Source organism: Eubalaena glacialis, chromosome 3 (assembly GCF_028564815.1).
Source record: "Eubalaena glacialis isolate mEubGla1 chromosome 3, mEubGla1.1.hap2.+ XY, whole genome shotgun sequence".
Classification (NCBI taxonomy): Eukaryota; Metazoa; Chordata; class Mammalia; order Artiodactyla; family Balaenidae; genus Eubalaena; species Eubalaena glacialis.
This window is the reverse complement of record NC_083718.1, coordinates 22,708,471-22,726,742: the sequence shown is the minus strand read 5'-3', so window position 1 is coordinate 22,726,742 and position 18,272 is coordinate 22,708,471. Positions and strand designations below refer to the sequence as shown.

At 38.1% G+C, this 18,272-nt stretch overlaps 1 protein-coding gene across 3 annotated transcripts in view; it reads left to right on the top strand.

Annotated features, from left to right (window-relative positions):
* Positions 1-18,272, top strand: part of NVL (nuclear VCP like) — a 99,437-nt gene that overhangs the window by 70,701 nt on the left and 10,464 nt on the right. For all 3 annotated transcript variants that reach the window (XM_061187333.1, XM_061187332.1, XM_061187334.1), the window contains 3 exons: positions 10,376-10,452; positions 13,130-13,218; positions 16,147-16,217. In XM_061187333.1, the coding sequence (XP_061043316.1) occupies positions 10,376-10,452; positions 13,130-13,218; positions 16,147-16,217 (237 nt within the window). The remainder of the gene's footprint in view (positions 1-10,375; positions 10,453-13,129; positions 13,219-16,146; positions 16,218-18,272) is intronic.

Sequence of the window (18,272 nt, the reverse complement as noted above, 5' to 3'; positions counted from 1 at the left end):
CTAATCATTTAGGGTGCCTAATCACTGTCTTTTCTGTAGCTTTAAATATTTGCCCAGCCTGTAAGATCTTTGTTACTTTAAAGGAATTGTTCTCAGAGCGTATTTGAAATGGAATAGAAGCTTTTGGAGATGAAAAGTAAATAGATATAGGCCCATTTTAAATATCCAGAGAAAAATTGAGTTTTGAAGCCACAACGTTGAATTCTGTCCTCCATGTTGGTATGTGCCAACTTTTAAGATGCCTGTACAGTATTGACTTTGCTCTTTTTATAAAAATCATAAGCAGTGCATACAGAATACAAAGAAGAAAGCAGATCACCCTAAATTGAACTACTGCAAAATAATCTGCATTAACATTTAGTGCAGACATCATTCCAAACATCTTTATGCAGAATGGGTTGTTGGATGGGTGGATGGTTGAGTGAATGAGAAGGAGGAAGGGGAATAAATTTAACACATTATTTAAATAAAGTTAAATTTATTTGAAATTTAACAGAAAGCAAAACTAAAGGAATTATTAAACTTGCAAGTACACGTTTCATTTTAGATGGCATCAGTTTAATTTCTGCTCTGAAAGTTAGATAATTAGCATTGTTGTATTTCCCTTTTTCCACATACCAGTTTTTGTTCCCTGTATATTTTTTATTTGCCCAGTGTCATCAAGTTTACGTTCGATTCTAGAGTCATATTCTTAGTTTCACATTTAAATAGATACAGTACTCACAACCAGCACTTCTGCCACAGCTTTTATGTTTTCTAGTTTATTTCATTTTGTCATTTGGTTGACTGTATTTCATCCTCAGGTTTATTCCATTTATTAATAGTTTATTCAACTGTATTCCTCAAGTTCTTTTCACGATTAAGAACGTCTGCCTGTTGTCTTTATAATTAAATGATATATTAGCTTTATACTTAAATGATATATTAAATGATATAATTTTTCCCTGGTCGCACAGTCTTTCTGGTCTTTGTAGAAATTGCAGCATGATTTTGGGCATTGAATGTGTTTGTAAAAAGTCTGAGGTCAGTCTGATCTTTGCTTTCTCTTTGGTAGGTGACTTGCTTTTTCTGCTTGGATCCCTGAAAAATTCTTTATCTTTGAAGTTTAATAACTGAAATAAGACATGTACCTGTCAGTTTTTTGTTGTTGCTGTTGCTGGCGGTGGTGATAGTGGGGTTTTATTTTGAGTAGTGAAGAACTAAAGTCTGGTGTGCCTTTTTATTTTGTAGGTGCAATTCTTCCTTCATTCCAGGGAAATGTTTCTGTGTTGTATGTATGAATACTTTTTCTGTATCATTTGTTGGATTTATTTCTTCAAGGTCACTGATTATTCTTATATTAGATACCCTTTGTCTTCCGTATCTTTTGTCTACTTGCTTTATTTTTTATTTATTTACTTTTTTAATTAATTTATTTATTTAATTTTATTATTGGCTGCGTTGGGTCTTCGCCGCTGCGCACAGGCTTTCTCCAGTTGCGGCGAGCTGGGGCTACTCTTCGTTGTGGTGCGCAGGCTTCTCATTGCAGTGGCCTCTCCCTCCGTGGAGCACGGGCTCCAGGTGCGTGGGCTTCAGTAGTTGTGGCACGTGGGCTCAGTAGTTGTGGCTCACGGGCTCTAGAGTTCAGGCTCAGTAGTTGTGGCGCAGGGGCTCAGCTGCTCCGCGGCATATGGGATCTTCTCGGACCAGGGCTCGAACCCATGTCCCCCACATTGGCAGGCGGACTCTTAACCACTGCGCCACCAGGGAAGCCCCTGTCTACTTGCTTTAATTTGTCTTTTTCTACTGCACTCACTGTGATTAAACTTGAAGTCTTCTCTTTTTTTCCTTTTTTCCTTCCTTTCATTGGAACTCCCAAGTTCATGAAATGAGCTTGATGGTTACTTCATCCATACCTTCTCTTTGTCCCAGTGTAGAGTGAATGAGTTCTCTCATCACCCTCTCACTCTACGTGGAACTAGTTTTCCTACACTTCACACATTACAATTTGAGGTCTGGTTAATTGCTTTCTGTCCACATTTTTATAGCCTGGGGGTGGGAAAGAGAGCTAAGCTGGTACTGATTTGACCATTATAAGGAAGCCTGAACTTATTCTCTTCTGAAAGAGACCCTGTGAAATGCCTGATGCCTGGACCTGCTCTCTTCCTGCAGAGCGTGTCTCATTCCCATGTGCTTGTGCCCCCAGTGCTGCGCAGCTCCTGGGGAATGGCATACCTTGGCGGTTCTTCCTGATTCTGCTGAAATCCCCTGATAGTATATCTGAAGGTTTGTGTTTAGCTTTTCCCAGGGATATCTGCTCCAAAAACTGCTTCTCTCCAGATTGGAATCTTAATGGACATTCATAAGATTTTGTTAGCTTCTTTCCTCAGTGCTGCTTCCCAGGAATGGAGGCCTAATTACTAGCCACTCCAGAATGATCTCTTTCCTTGGAACCCACTTTTCAACATTTACAACATAAGGTTTACCCCCTTTCTTTATTTGGTTGCCACTGGTAAATTTTTAAACTTAACTTTTTTTTTTTAGTATTTTCTTTCTGTGTTGGCAAAGGAAGATTCTGTGTTCCTACTTCACTGGGCCACCCTTACTTATAAGTGCATAGAACAGTGTTCATAACTGTCTCCCGCAGGAGGGGGTACAGGAGGATAACCAGCTCTGTGGGTTAACAAGACCCCACTGACAGCAGTGTGGAAGCCAACTTGGAGGAAGGTGAAAGTAAAGGTTGTAAAATGAGGCATGCCGGAACTAAGGCAGTATCAGGGGAATAGCAAAGAGGACATAGATGTGGGGACTATTTAAAGGTTTTAATTAATAGGACATTGGATTAACTATAGAGTTAGGGGGGTAAAGAAAAAGGAAGATGATTTCTCAGCTTGAACAGCTGAATAGATGGTGGTGTCTGTCAACATAAGAGATTTAGGAATGAGGAGGTGATGTTATTTGAGTTTCAGGTGCTTGGGCACTATCCAAGGGGAGACGTGTAGCAGGATGTTAGTCCTGTGGTTGGGAGTTCAGAGGAGTCCTCTGGCTGGGTTATGGTTTCGCCTGTCATCAGCACATAGCTGGTGGTCAAAGCCATGAAAACACATTGCTTTAGTTCAGTGGCTCTCAACCTAGGGCAGTTTTACCATGACCAACAACCCATCTCACCCCAAGGGCAATGTCTTGGGACATTTGTTTATCACCAAGGCAGGGGAGTGATGGTGCTACTGGACATCCTACAGCATACAAAACAGCCCCAAAACAAAGAATTTTGCAACTCAAAATATCAATAATGCCAAAGTTAAGAACCCCTTCTTTAGTTGTATGTACTTGTTTCTTTGTATCAATCAACTTTGATAATGAATGCATCAAGGCATTTCTCTCCCTTTCCTTGGCTCTGTCATTAGAGACTATGATAGTGAGATTTTGTTTGCTTTGGTTAATGTCTATTTAGATCTTCCGCCCATTTTTTGTTTGGGTTGTTTGTTTTTTTGATATTGAGCTTCATGAGCTGTCTGTATATTTTGGAGATTAATCCCTTGTCGGTTGCTTCATTTGCAAATATTTTCTCCCATTCTGAGGGTTGTCTCTTTGTTTTGTTTATGGTTTCCTTTGCTGTGCAAAAGCTTTTATGTTTAGTTAGATTTGTTTATTTTTGTTTTTATTTCCATTACTCTAGGAGGCGGATCAAAAAAGATCTTGCTGCAATTTATGTCAAAGAGTGTTCTGGCTATGTTTTCCTCTAAGAGTTTTATAGTGTCCAGCCTTCCATTTAGGTCTTTAATCCATTTTGAGTTTATTTTTGTGTATGGTGTTAGGGAGTGTTCTGATTTCATTCTTTTACATGTAGCTGTCCAGTTTTCCCAGGATCACTTATTGAAGAGACTGTCTTCTCCATTGTATATTCTTGCCTCCTTTGTCATAGATTAGGTGACCATAGGTACGTGGGTTTATCTCTGGGCTTTCTGTCCTGTTTCATGGATCTGTATTTCTGTTTTTGTGCCAGTACCATATTGTTTTGATTGCTTTGGTTAACGTATGTGTGTATGTATGTATACACACACAAGCACATTTATACAATCCTAATTTGTTTCTGTAAATTTCTTATAGTTATAATGATATAATGATGATACTTTCACACTTGTCTGTGGGAGATCACTAATTAAAGGCAAAGATTGGAGTAATAATTCATGAGGTATTTGGTGTTGAGGGCCTTACAGATTTGGACCCAGAAGAATGACTGGCTCATTCTTCCAGACGTATGTCATCCACTGTATGGTACTCAGCACCGTGGAACAACTTTACACTTCCTTCATCTAGAATTTCAGCGCTATTTGCTAAAATTGTTAGCTCTTGGACTCAGGGGTAAAGGCCCCACTTCAAAGATAAAATTATTAGGAAAATAAGATACTAGAATATTAAACTAAATGAATGATCTTCTAGTCAGTCAACAAGTATTTATTGTAAACTAAATATATCCCTGTTGTGTGTATACTATGGGGAGACTAAGACACATAAGACATAGTCCTTACATATAAGGAGCTTTTCTTCTAATGAAAAGATAATATGAATGTTTATAAAACAACAACAGGCATATTAATTCATTCCTGAGAAAGGGAGAAAAATGAAGACAACTGAGTAACCTAGAGATTTCAACTATATAAAGAAATAGAAAAAAGTCAAGAAGAAAACATAGCAAAATATGAACAGTGCTTGCCTCTTGGGGATAGGCTTACAGGTTACTTCTTCTGCCTTCTCAGTGCCCTCCAGTCAGAGACTAGGAACACACTTGGAGTTGAACAAGCAGGGCTTGTTTCTCTTTGAAGTGAGGGAGGACCCGCACCACAGAGAACTGTGGGGCGTCTCAGTAAGAGGATGTTAGAAAGGGCTTCAGTGATTTGTGTTTGTGTTAGGTTTGGGAAGAGTTTAAGGGGCTTTGCTCTGAATTGCTTTCAAAAACGAGGCATTCTGTGATTGAGGGTCTTAATAAATCTTACCAAGAAGGAAGACTAGACCAAGGCTAAGGCTGTGATTGGTAAAGAAGCAGCTGTCTTTTACATTAGTCGGGACAGGCAGTGTTTGACCATTCAGTGGTTTGGACAGTGTTCACGTTTTATCTGTGTTCAGACATGATTATGCAGGAATCTTGTTTTTCTCTTGGTCCATCCTGGTCACGAAGTGGCCTTCTCTGATGTTGATGTTCTGTGAAATTGTTTATGTTCCACAGGAGAGCACCACTGCCTAGCTGTGAGGGCCCAGCCAGCTCGTAGCAACACCAAGGCCCACTTGCTGGATGTCAGGGCCTGCTTGTCTCTGTCTCAGTGGCTTTATATTTCCAAATTTTCTATCATGAGCATATATGCATATAGCGGGGGGAGGGGTACGGAGAATGTTTTGTGGTTTTTTTTTTTTTAAACAAAAGCATAAATGTTGAGGTTAAGGAGGAAGGGCCTAGAATTAGATAGAAAGGCCCTTTGGGCAGCCTCCATGCACAAAGTTGTGACTATAGAAAGAAAAGAAACCAGAAAAAGACATTTTGATAAAAATCTATTTGACTTTAAAAGCAACTTTTGTGAGATTGTGGTTTAGACTGTTATATAGTCAGTTCTCAGCATCTGTCTATGCTAAAGGCAAAGGAGGGCTTTTGGCTGTTTATTCTTAGACTGTATTTTTGCAGCGGTTATGGGCATGTCATGTTCTCAGGCCCGCTCCAGAGGAAGGACCTGCACTGGCCTGAGTGACGGTGCACTTTCTGTTGCCCTCTGAGGAGAGCTGCTTGCACTGCATTTCACATCCTTATCTTACTTTTTCCCTCCAGAGGCCTTGAATGTTTTTGCTTAAAGATCTTTGTTGATGGCTAAAGCTAAAGCAGGGTAGAGGGAGAGGAAGCAGAATCTCTAATTTCAGGGCAGAGTCCACAAGGCAGACCTCCTGCCCATGGTAGTCTTTATAAAGACTCAGACAAAAGTGAGAAAAATTGGCCTTTTTAATGTTTAATAAACCTTTCTATTTCAAAGTTTGCTGGCTTTTTACTTAAATTCCCCAGATTGTTTTATATATACTATTTCCTCTTTTTCCAGTTAATACTTGAAATATTTGGGGGAAATTAGAATAAAATTCTTTAGTCTTGGTCCTAAAAATCTAAAGATCTGTGGGTCAGAGCAACTTCTCAGTATCTTTTGGAGTCTAAGTTTCTTAAGAGAAAAACGAGCAATGACATACTACTTTTTTTATATATTCTATTTGGTGTTTCTGGTAATGATGTGGTAATAAGAGGTTTATCACTAAAAACCCCTTGGACAAGTAGAACTTTTTTTTTCTTAATTTCTGTTTCTTCCTATAAATGTCATTAAAACTTACCCTTATCTCGGAAAGCCAGAAAGGTTATTTGATGTCTGCCAAGTGCTTTGAGGTAATATGCAGCCTTTAAAATAGTGATAAAAATTCCACTAAGAGACCCAAAATTCTCAATATGTTTTTTAAAATGTGCGCTGTAAGACTAAAACATATAACATCTCACCAAGAAACATATCCGTTAAATTTTCATGAGCTAAGATAAGAATATCTGATATAATAAAAAGTGATATTTATTAAGCACTTACTGTGTTCTAGGTACTTTACAAATATGAATATGCTTAATCCTTGCAACTGCCTTTTGAACTGTTTGAATTGAATATTTAAATATTCAAATGAATATTATTTCCGTTTTACTGATGAGCAAACTTTATCTCACAAAAACAGGATACAAAGATGTGTGTTTTTTTCTTTTTTTATTGAAGAAATATAGTTGATTTACAATGTTGTGTTAATTTCTGCTCTACAGCAAAGTGATTCAGTTTTTTATATATATAAAAGAATATATGTATTTGTTTTCATATTCTTTTCTATTATGGTTTATCACAGGATATTGAATATAATTCCCTGTGCTATACAGTAGGACCTTGTTGTTTATCCATTCTGTATATAATAATTTGCATCTGCTAATCCCAAACTCCCAATCCATCACTCCCGCACCCCCCTTGGCAACCACAAGTCTGTTCTCTATGTCTGTGAGTCTGTTTCTGTTTCGTAGATAAGTTCATTTGTGTCATATTTTAGATTCCACATACAAGTGATATCATATGTATTTATCTTTCTTTTTCTGACTTCACGTAGTATGATAATCTCTGGGTCCATCCATGTTGCTGCAGATGGCATTACTTCATTCTTTTTTATGGCTGAGTAGTATTCTGTTGTATATATGTACCACATCTTCTTTATCCATTCGTTTGTCAATGGACATGTAGGTTGTTTCCATGTCTTGGCTATTGTGAATAGTGCTGCTATGGTAGGGACGCATGTATCTTTTTGAATTAGAGTTTTATCCGGATATATGCCCAGGAGTGGGATTGCTGGATCATATGGCAACACCATTTTTAATTTTTTGAGGAACCTCCATACTGTTTTCCATAGTGGCTGCACCAATTTAACATTCCCACCAACAGTGTAGGAGGGTTCCCTTTTCTCCACACCCTCTCCAGTATTTGTTATTTGTAGCCTTTTTAGTGATGGCCATTCTGACCGTTGTGAGGTGGTACCTCATTGTAGTTTTGATTTGCATTTAGAGATGTGTGTTTCTATGTATATGTTCAAAGACTGGCAAGAAATTGCAAAGTAACAGTTACCATGTTATGGTGGTACGATTATGTTAATTTTCCTCTTTATTTGTTTTCCACTCAACTATATGAATAAAAATCATTGCTGATTCCAGACTCTATTATGTGCTATAAGAATAGATTTCTGTGACTCAATATAGATGTAATTATTGAAATAACATAAAAGTTGTAGCACATCTTGAATTACTTTTTGAAGCTGAGTTTTCCATAACGTGTAATGCTTAATCAGAATTATAGGATTAAACATCAGGATAATAGTGTAAATGGGTCATAACTTCCCTTTTTTTTAAATTATGGTAAGAGGACTTCCCTGGTGGCGCAGTGGTTAAGAATCCACCTGCCAGTGCAGGGGACATGGGTTCGAGCCCTGGTCCAGAAAGATCCCACATGCTGCGGAGCAGCTAAGCCCGTGCACCACAGCTACTGAAGCCCGTGCGCCTAGGAGAAGCCAGGCTCTGGGTTTTGGGGGGAATTCCCTGGTGGTCCAGTGGTTAGGACTCAGTGCTGTGAACCCGGATTCAATCCCTGGTCGGGGAACTAAGATCCCACAAGATGCGTGTCCAAAAATAAAAAATTTTTAAATTAAAAAAAAAAGATGCTGGCTTTTGGTTTTTTTTTTTAATTTTATTTATTTATTTATGTATTTATTTATCTATTTATGGCTGTGTTGGGTCTTCGTTTCTGTGCGAGGGCTTTCTCTAGTTGCGGCAAGTGGGGGCCACTCTTCATCGCGGTGCGCGGGCCTCTCACTATCGCGGCCTCTCTTGTTGCGGAGCACAGGCTCCAGACGCCCAGGCTCAGCAATTGTGGCTCACGGGCCTAGTTGCTCCACGGCATGTGGGATCTTCCCAGACCAGGGCTTGAACCCGTGTCCCCTGCATTGGCAGGCAGATTCTCAACCACTGCGCCACCAAGGAAGCCCGATGCTGGGTTTTTTTAATTACGAAAATACGCGATAAAGATTTGGGGCCTTACCAAATGTCCATTCAGTTGCAGATTTGAACTTCAGAACTCAAGTTTTTAAATTCCTTGTTCAGTGTTATTTCCACTTTTCAGACCTTTTTATTAAAGTATAATGCACGTACAGAAAAGTAGACATATCATTAAATGTCCAACTTCATGCGTTTTTATAAACAAAACCTTCAAGAAAGAATATTAGCAGTTAATTTCATGGAGACAAAAAGTAGAATGGTGGCTGCCAGGGGCTGGCGGGGGGGAGTAGGGGAGGGGAGGGTTGTCCCTTAACACAAACAAAGTTCCATTTTGGGAAGGTGGCTGATTATGTTTTAGAGATTGATGGTTGCACAGTAACGTGAATGTAATTAATGCCACTAAACTATATATTTTTAAATGGTTAAAATGATAAATTTTGTTACATAAATTTTACCACAGTAAAAGAGAGAACATTACCAGAGCCACAGAAGCTGGCCTCCTGCTTCCTTCAGGCACTGCCCACCTCTACCCGCATAAGGTTAACTGACGAGATTGAAGGAAACTTAGGGATCGCGCAGTCTGACCGTCTAGTTTTACACACAACCAGAGGGAGAAAAGAAAAAAGCACAAAGATTGTTTCCTAAGGTCACACAGAAAGTTTATTTTCCCATGTTTATTTCGCAGGTCAAAGTGGATTGAATGGGAAACATAACTGTTTCTTGAACCTGTGTTAGATGAACATTTGCATTTTATCAAATAATAGCAGCTAGCAGATGTACAGTTGATTAAATTCTTAAACATGCCCAGCTGGGACGACATGAGAGGACACCCTCTGAGCATGGACCAGAAGCAGGTGATAGCTCAAGGTGCTGGGTCGTCTGACCCTCTGCTTGGAGCACCTGCCGAGCTAATATTTACACTTGAGGCTTAATGACATATGTTTATTTACTTTTTTCCTGTGTGTTTCTTCTTAAACTGTTTATTTCCATGTAATATTTGCTACCAAGGAAAGACAATATGCAGTGTAGATTTAAGTTATGAATCAGAATAAATCAGAATAATAAAGCAAATACTCACAAACCTACCATCTGAACAATGTCCTGTACTTTAAGTCACTAAGAACTGTTTTGTTTGCCTCTGCAGTTTAAGTCACTAAAAATGTTATTAAATATGTACTGTATGCATGCAAGGTACCGTGTTAAGTGGTGTTGGAATTCTAAGGCTGTTCTGATACTTGTCCTTTCTAGCATCTCTTAGTATGAGCTGAAGGGGAATTGGCACCAAAGTCAGGGTTGAGTTTTAGATAAAGGGTTAGGAAAGAACACATTGAGCACAGAGGGCTTTTGGCTTTTTTTTGTAGAGCAGTTTGCTGATTTTTCTCTCCTGGCCATGTTCAATGCTATTTCTCCCTTCCTAGCCAGCCTCACACCAAAACTAAGCACGTATGCACATCAAAACTAATCACTGCTTATGTACTTGCCATATCAGGGAAAGGAAGTGTGATTCTTCACCTTTGGAAAGATTGAGGGTGGTGGGTTTTGTTCTTGGTGTTTTGTTTTTGCTATAGTACTTACAGATTCTTCAGACTTCACCAGCATAAATTGTTTGCCTTCAGCTTTCCCAAGTTTGGGATCTACTTCTTAACCTCATTTCTCAAAATTGAAATTTGTAAAAATCTGTAACACTAGTCTGGGAGCCAATTATATTCATTTAGTCAAGCAGCCATTACTATTTATTTAGAACCTATTATGTGGGAAATTATAGATCTTTAAAGCCTCAATGAAAGTGGATTTTTCTCTCTTACTCAGAATGGCACCAAACCCCCACTGGATGCAGATGTAAATTTGGAAGCAGTTGCTGGTGACCTTCGCTGTGATTGCTATACGTGAGTATCTCCATCTCCAATCAGTTAACTCTCTGAGGCTCAGTTTTCTCATGTGCAAAATGAGGGAGAATGATGTTGGGAGGATTAAATTAGGAATCCTGTAAAGCACCCAGCGTCTGGCTTTTCCTCCTTCTTCCTTCTTAGAGAAGGTACTACCCATTTTGAGGCTCTGAGGAGTTCCCAGGAGTAAGGGGAATCCTCTCATATGTTCAGTCTTGGTACTCAGCTACCCTGACCACCATCACTGCCTTTCACAAATTGTCTCTGTCGTTCCAGAATATTAAAGCAGACATTTCATTACCAGCTGCCAAATTATCGAGGTGCTTCAGCATTTAAAAGAAAATAATCTACAAGTTTTTCAAGCCTCAGAATGCATTTTTCACAGCACACCTGTTAATATTCACACAGCCTGTAGTAAAAGCAGGAGGTCAAATATTTCTGCCTTCAGCTTTCATATGTGTGTGGTGGTTGTTGTTTTTGTTGTTTCCTACATGTGTTTTTAAGTAAATTTGTTAACTCTCCTAATTTTGGTTCACAGGGAAGAAAATGAAATTAACATTGGACTAACAGGGGACATCTCTCCCTCTGGCTTATTTAAAAAACCCTGTTGATTGTCCACAATATACTAGGGTGTTCATGATATTCCTCTAGGTCAAGGTCAAATAATGTGCTTTCTGAAGCTAAGTCAGTCAAGGAAAGCAGTGTTTTAATCTTTGAGGTCTTCAGGAGTCTATTATTCAGCAGTGTAAATTTATATCCAAGGAACATAGCCACTGGTACTGATATAGGCACTCGGTTCTTTCCAGTTCTGGTTGAAGAATTTCACATAACCGTCTCTCTCTCTCTTTTTTTTTTTTTTAAATAAATTTATTTATTTATTTATTCATTCATTCATTTTTGGCTGTGTTGGGTCTTCGTTGCTGCGCGCGGGCTTTCTCTAGTTGTGGGGAGCAGGGGCTGCTCTTCCTTGCGGTGCGCGGGCTTCTCATTGCGGTGGCTTCTCTTGTTGCGGAGCACGGGCTGTAGGCACGCGGGCTCAGTAATTGTGGCGCACGGGCTCAGTAGTTGTGGTGCACGGGCTGTAGAGCGCAGGCTCAGTTGCTCCGTGGCATGTGGGATCTTCCTGGACCAGGGCTCGAACCCGTGTCCCCTGCATTGGCAGGCAGATTCTTAACCACTGTGCCACCAGGGAAGCCCACATAACCGTCTCTTATTAAGATGATTCCACTTGAAACCATGCTGGTCATTTTTAGGGCATGTGGCCGGGATCCAAAGTTTAATGTCCAGTTTTTTCATATATGAACATCTAGGGATCTGAGTCTTGATCTTTCTTCTCCCACCTCAACCCCAACGCGCCTGAGAGATTTGCCGCACTCTGGTCAGGACTCTTGGCTCACTTAAGAAAGCAGTGACTGTCTCAGTGAAAGGGAAATGGTCCCCCAGGCCGTGGTGGTGAGGGGCGTATGTAAAAACCCTACCTTACCTTTAAGGAGAATGTCTCTCTTCCCCTCATTGGGAATCAAATGCATGCCAGTCTATAATTAATGAACTTACTGCTAAAGAAAGTAAGACTTAAGTGAGTAGTTTACATGTTTGAGTGCTAAAATCTGAAAAGATTTTCAGTTGGTAGCAGAGGCAGTTTTGATGGCAGAACTTACCCTGGGCCAAATCTTCTGGATTATACCACGTAAGGAGTCAGTTAATATGGGTTAGGGTTAAAGTTGAATGTTGTATGTTTTGAGTTTTAATGCCACTGTCTTCACAGTCTGAAAGGCAGTATAATACTGCAGTCTTCAGCTACTTGTTACATTATTGGTTAATGTGTGTGATTATTAAATAATGTTACAAACCTAACGTGACCAACAGAAAGATTGGATTCAGTTAATAATTTAAACTCTGTGGGTCTTTAATTTTATTAGTTATGTGGATTGTCACATTATATGTTAAATGTTTGTCTAGAAATGAGGTTTTTAATCCCCCAATTCAAAATCTTTCTCAAAGCATCTGTAAGAATCCTGTTAAAGATGTAATGTATTGAAACACCAGTCAGCCGCAATGTCTTTCATTGAACGCAAGAGCCATGCTGACTCAGCATATTACACAGAACCATTAAGTGAAGGCTTGTTAGTTCTTGTCATATTTTAAGTAATTTATGATGTATCCATTCAGGTTGAGCTTGAATCAAGTGCATGAAAGACTTTTTAGCCTTTGTATTTTCCTTTTTTGAACTAGGGGTCATAAATGATTTTTTATATAAGCTTAGTTTAGAAATTAGGTAATATACTAATGGTATATACTGGTAATGGGCCAGTTAGCACTTTAGCAAGGGCCTTGTGAATGAAAATTTTACAATAAATAATGTATAAGTTGCTTTCTACTGACTGGTTGTTTTAGACTTTTTATATTATCATTGGTATCCATAGTGATTAGCATGGGAATATTTATGATTCATTGCATTGTTTCCTTCATAATTTCCTGTCTTCTGAAAGTTAGAAATATTTTAGGTGAAAACTAAAAGCTCTTTCCTACTGACCATGATCAGTTTATCCCACCTTTATTGGTTAGTGTCTTTCCTGATTGTTTAATATGTGACTTAAAAAGAAATTGCTGTCAGAATTTTTTCTGGGCTTTTGCAGTGTCTAAGAATAAATGAATAAGAACGGTTCTTTTATTACAGGGGTGCAGATCTCTCTGCTTTGGTACGGGAGGCTTCTATCTGTGCCTTGAGGCAGGAAATGGCAAGACAGAAGAGTGGAAGTGAAAAAGGTACAGTTCTGTACAGAATCTCTCAGTCCTAGTTAATTATGACTCTGGATACCTAAAATCACTGTTAACCTGGAAAATGTCCATTTCTTAGCATCTATCATCTGTGATATTAAAACTGACATTTTTCTGATGAGACCTTTAGCAGCTGTTCTGGAATATTACATAACCTCTGTGGCCGACAACTACAATAATAGCAAAGTTATTTGGTGCCTAATAAAATGTTTTCTATCTTTCCTTATCATCATATACAAATGTTTAGAGTTAGGCAAGTAGGTCCATTTACTGTCTTCATCATGAGTTTGGTCTATTTATCAATACTGGAAAACTTTCTCATTCTTTTTCTAAGGTGATACCTACTTTCCTGTTAAAATGTAGCCTAAATTGAAGAGCTTAGAAAACACACAAACAAGAAGTAAAAATTGAAATAACTTCCCATATACTTACATTGGGGCCATGTCAACAGCTTTGCATTGTTCTTCGCATTTGACAGTGTCTTTGATTGTATTATTTGGGTTACAGAATGATTCATTTGTGACCTGCAAGCTGACCATGCCAAGTACAGAAATAACCTCTACTTTGCTTGGTTCCTGGGACAGTTGTTTGATCAGTTGCAGTGTGTGGCCGTCTTCCTTACAGTACTGTCGAATACCTTCTTCAGAAGACCTGCCTTGTCCTCAAAACCTGTACTTTCATCTGAAGTTCAAGTCTAGGTTGATCTCCTTTTATTCAGTAGATTTCCCAGAAGATGTCTTTCTTTATTCATATTTATTTGTTTTATTCTTTTCCCTTTTTTCTTTGGCTACCAGGAATCTTGGAGCTAACTTTTCTTTGCAGTTGCAGCAGCATATGCTTAGCTTAGATTTGTCAACACACGTATCTTGATTGTGAAGTCCCTCATTTTTTTGGTTGTTTAATTTAAGATTCAGTTATCTGAACTTCTTTTATTGTAAGCTATTTTAAGTTCGTTTTGGAAGTGGGTGGGATATAATTAGCAAAATTAGTATGTCTTATAAGAAATCATTATGTGGTAGTATGCTACCTGAGAGCTGAATCTGATGACTATCTTTGGATTTGTCACTAAAAATTAGCAGGCCTCTGTATATGTATTGGCTGCTACTAATAATTCTGATTGGGGACTTCCCTGGTGGTCCCGTGGTTAAGACTCCATGCTCCCAATGCATGGGGCCCAGGTTTGATCCCTGATCAGGGAACTAGATTCCGCATGCCGCAACTAAAGATCCCGCATGCCACAACGAAGATCCCACACATGGCAACGAAGATCCTGCATGCCGCAACTGAAACCCGGCACAGCCAAATAAATAAATAAATGTGTTTTTTTTTAATAATAATAATTCTGATTGGATGTTACTTTATAAACATGTGTAACAAATTCTGACATCCCTGCTTTGCTACAGTTTGCATTTGCAGCTGCCTGTCCTTCAGGGACTTTTCATTGATATCTTAACAGAATCTGAAATCAGTAATGCCATTCAACTTCCATTTGACCTGTTCAGCAACACATTGTATTTTACTTTTAGGTAAATACACTACCTTAATATCTGTATAAAAGTTTACTATTTTAAGTATAAATTGTCATCACTTAAGTTGTCATACTAAAATTGTAAACCAAGCCTTATTTAACATTTAGTTATTGAATTTCTTTTACTATGTGATGGCATAACCTTATAAGGAATTAAAACACCCTTCTATTCCAGTGTTGTGATATGACCTATATATATTATGTATTATGATATAATTCCATAACATCTAATTACGTGTATGCACTCTTGAATACTATGGAATTCTACTTTCCATTCTTAGTTAAATTTATTTGAATTATCCTGAAAGAGAACAGTTCTAGTTCTTCTTCATGAACATTGCCATTAAGTTAAAGTAAACAGTACAAAGATAACAAAGGGTTATCTGTTTATGAGTGATAGTTTTCTTTGGGTGGTACTGCATTAAAATCTGAGGAGCAGAAGGTAGGGAAAATGGGGAGATACTGGTCAAAGGTTACAAACTTCCTGCTACAAGATGAATAAGTTCTGAGGATCCAGTGTACTAATTAGCAATACTATGTTATATACAGTTAACCCTTGAACAACATGGGTTTGAACTGTGCAGATCCACTTACACGTGGATTCTTTTCAGTAAATATGTAGCATAACACTACACAATCCACACTCAGTTGAATCTGCAGATAATGGAACCGCAGATTCGGAGGGCCAACTTTAACGTCATATGCAGATTTTTGACTGAGGGTCACCACTCCTAACCCTGGCATTGTTCAAGGGTCATCTGTACTTGAAAGTTGTTTGGAAAGTAGTTCTTAAAAATTATCACCACAAAAATAAAAAAACTATCATGAAGGGATAGAGGCGTTAACTAACCCTACTGTGATAACTATTTTGCAATATATTCACCCATAATATCATCACGTTGTACTCCTTAAACTTAAATGTGTTATATGCCAACAATATCTCAATAAAGCTGGGGAGAAAAACAAAGTAACAAAACACATGAACTGTTTTCTTTAAAGGATAAGAATCTTTCTCTAATTAAGTCTAGACAAAGTACTTTTTGGTATAATTTGTTCCACAATAAACTGTTTTGATTGCTGGGGGAAAAAAGATTACAAATAAAAAGATTACACTTTTTAATATAGGATATTATAAACATTACATGTTTATGTAAAATTAAATGTGGTCAGGTATATGTAAGTTAAATTAAAATTAAAAAGTGTCTAAAAACACTTGAGCAGAATATATCTGGCTTGAATATTGTTCTGAAAAAGAGTAGAACCAGTGTCATCATTAATTTCCTCAGTGTTCCCCTTGAATGCTTAGAAGTCTCTCAAGAGAAATTAAGTTGTAAATCACAATTAGCATACTGTACCCAGATATGTATATTTATGCATTTGCTCCACAGGTGAACTCAAGATTAGTCAGAAGCACTTTGAAGAAGCTTTCAAGAAAGTAAAGTCATCTGTATCAAAAGAGGTAAGCAATGCTCTTAAAGGTATAAGAGAAAAGCGACTAGAATTGAGAGTAGTAGGTATGTGAACTCATGAAAACAAGCAAAATAGTTGCCTCTGTGAGAGTGTTCTTGAGAGACTGTAATGTTGAATGTTTTTAGAGACTAAACACAAAGAGAAAATGACCTCTTGTGTCTGTTTCCACAAGCTCGGAATTTTTAATCAGTCTCATTCAAGTATTATTGGACCTGCTTCACCCTTTTAAACAAATAATTTCTTATCTTCTTCAACCTAAGCTGCCCAGACTACGCACTATGGACTTACCCGTAGTTTCAGGAGACTAAAAATACCTTCACCATAAGGTCAGAGAAGGGTTAAAAATCACTGTGACTTGTCCTTACAAAAAATACCAGATTTTCCCATATTTATTTCTTACTGTGTTGAGATATTCTGTTTGTAATAAGTTAAATGTTTGCTATTAAGTGAAGTCAGGTTACTATGACACTTACAAAGAGAGCAACAAAATATCCAACCCTGAGAAATGCATAAATTGAAAACTGTTGTGATAAGTTTTGTTCACTTGGATATCTTGTGTTTCTGAACTCCTAGAATGTGCCTTAGCCACGAGATCCTGTTTATTGACTATACTAAAAATTCCTTTAAATCGTTTGCCATTTATTACCCCAGGCTCAGTGTTTATGATTACTCATTGAAAACACTTAAGTCCAAGTTCAAACACTTACTGGGTTGGCCAAAAAAGTTCATTCAGGTTTTTCCATAACATCTTACAGAAAAACCCGAACGAACTTTTTTGGCCAACCCAATATATGCGATGGGTTGCTTTGTTCCAGTGCCTCCAGTCTTGGTGTAAATGCTCTAAGTTAGTTGACCATCTTATCACTTTTAACTAAAATAATCAGTTAAGGGGTTTGGGCTGGTGGTGGTATCTTTTAGGCCGATGACTTACTTCTTTTTCTGCTAGAGTAAAGTCAAGTCTGCTGAACTTGGACTGGGTCTTCTACCATATTTGGAGAAATGAAAGTCTGCTTTGACCTCTCAGGCATTTTTGTATACTAGAGGAAATGTTTTTATTTTATTGAATATCTTTGAATAAGATAATCTTATTAATTAAAATCAGAAACAGTTTTACAGTTAATCTTACTGGAAGTTTTCATTCTGATCAACAAGAGAGTACTGATATAAGTGTCCTCCCAAAGATTTAGTCATTAAAAAAAATCTTTTTTAATTGAAATTGTTTCTTAGCTACAGCCAAGTTTTGAGGCTTTTCAAGAATTAGGACATACTGACATAGCTCCACATTTGGCACTCTCATCCTGTAACCTTACTTTTTTTAATTGAAATTTAATTTACCTATGTAATGCACAAGTACAGTTCTGTAAGTTTTGGCAAATGTAACCAGCACTACAATCAATATAGAGGACATTTTAATCACTTCAGAAAGTCCCTTGTGTTCTTTTGTAGTTGTCAGTCCCTTTCTAAATGCTGCTCTAGGTAACCCCTGATCTGACTTCTGTCATCATGCTCTAACTTTGCCTGTTTTAGAACTTTATGTAAATGCAGTCATACATGCAGTCATACAACATATACTCATTTGTCTGGCTTCTTTTGCTCAGTGTATTGTTTTAGAGACTCATCCACTTTGCTCTGTTTTTCACTAGCTTGATCCATCCTCTTGCTGAGTAGTTTCCCATTATATGAATATACCACAATTTGCTTATCCTTTCCCCTGTTGATGGACACTTCAGTTGTTTCCAGTTTTTGGCTTTTATGGATAATGGTGCTCTGAATGTGTGTGTGGGTTTTTTTTTGGGGGGGGGGTTGGGGAACGTGTGTTTTTATTTCTTTTGAGTAAATAACCAAGAGAGGGGACTTCCTTGGTGGTCCAGTGGCTAAGACCATGCTCCCAATGCAGGGGGCCCCAGTTCGATCCCTGGTCAGGGAACTAGATCCCACATGCTGCAACTAAGAGTTCACATGCCACAACTAAAAAATCCTGCATGCCGCAACTAAGACCCGATGCAGCCAAATAAATAAATAAATACATATTAAAGAAAAAACT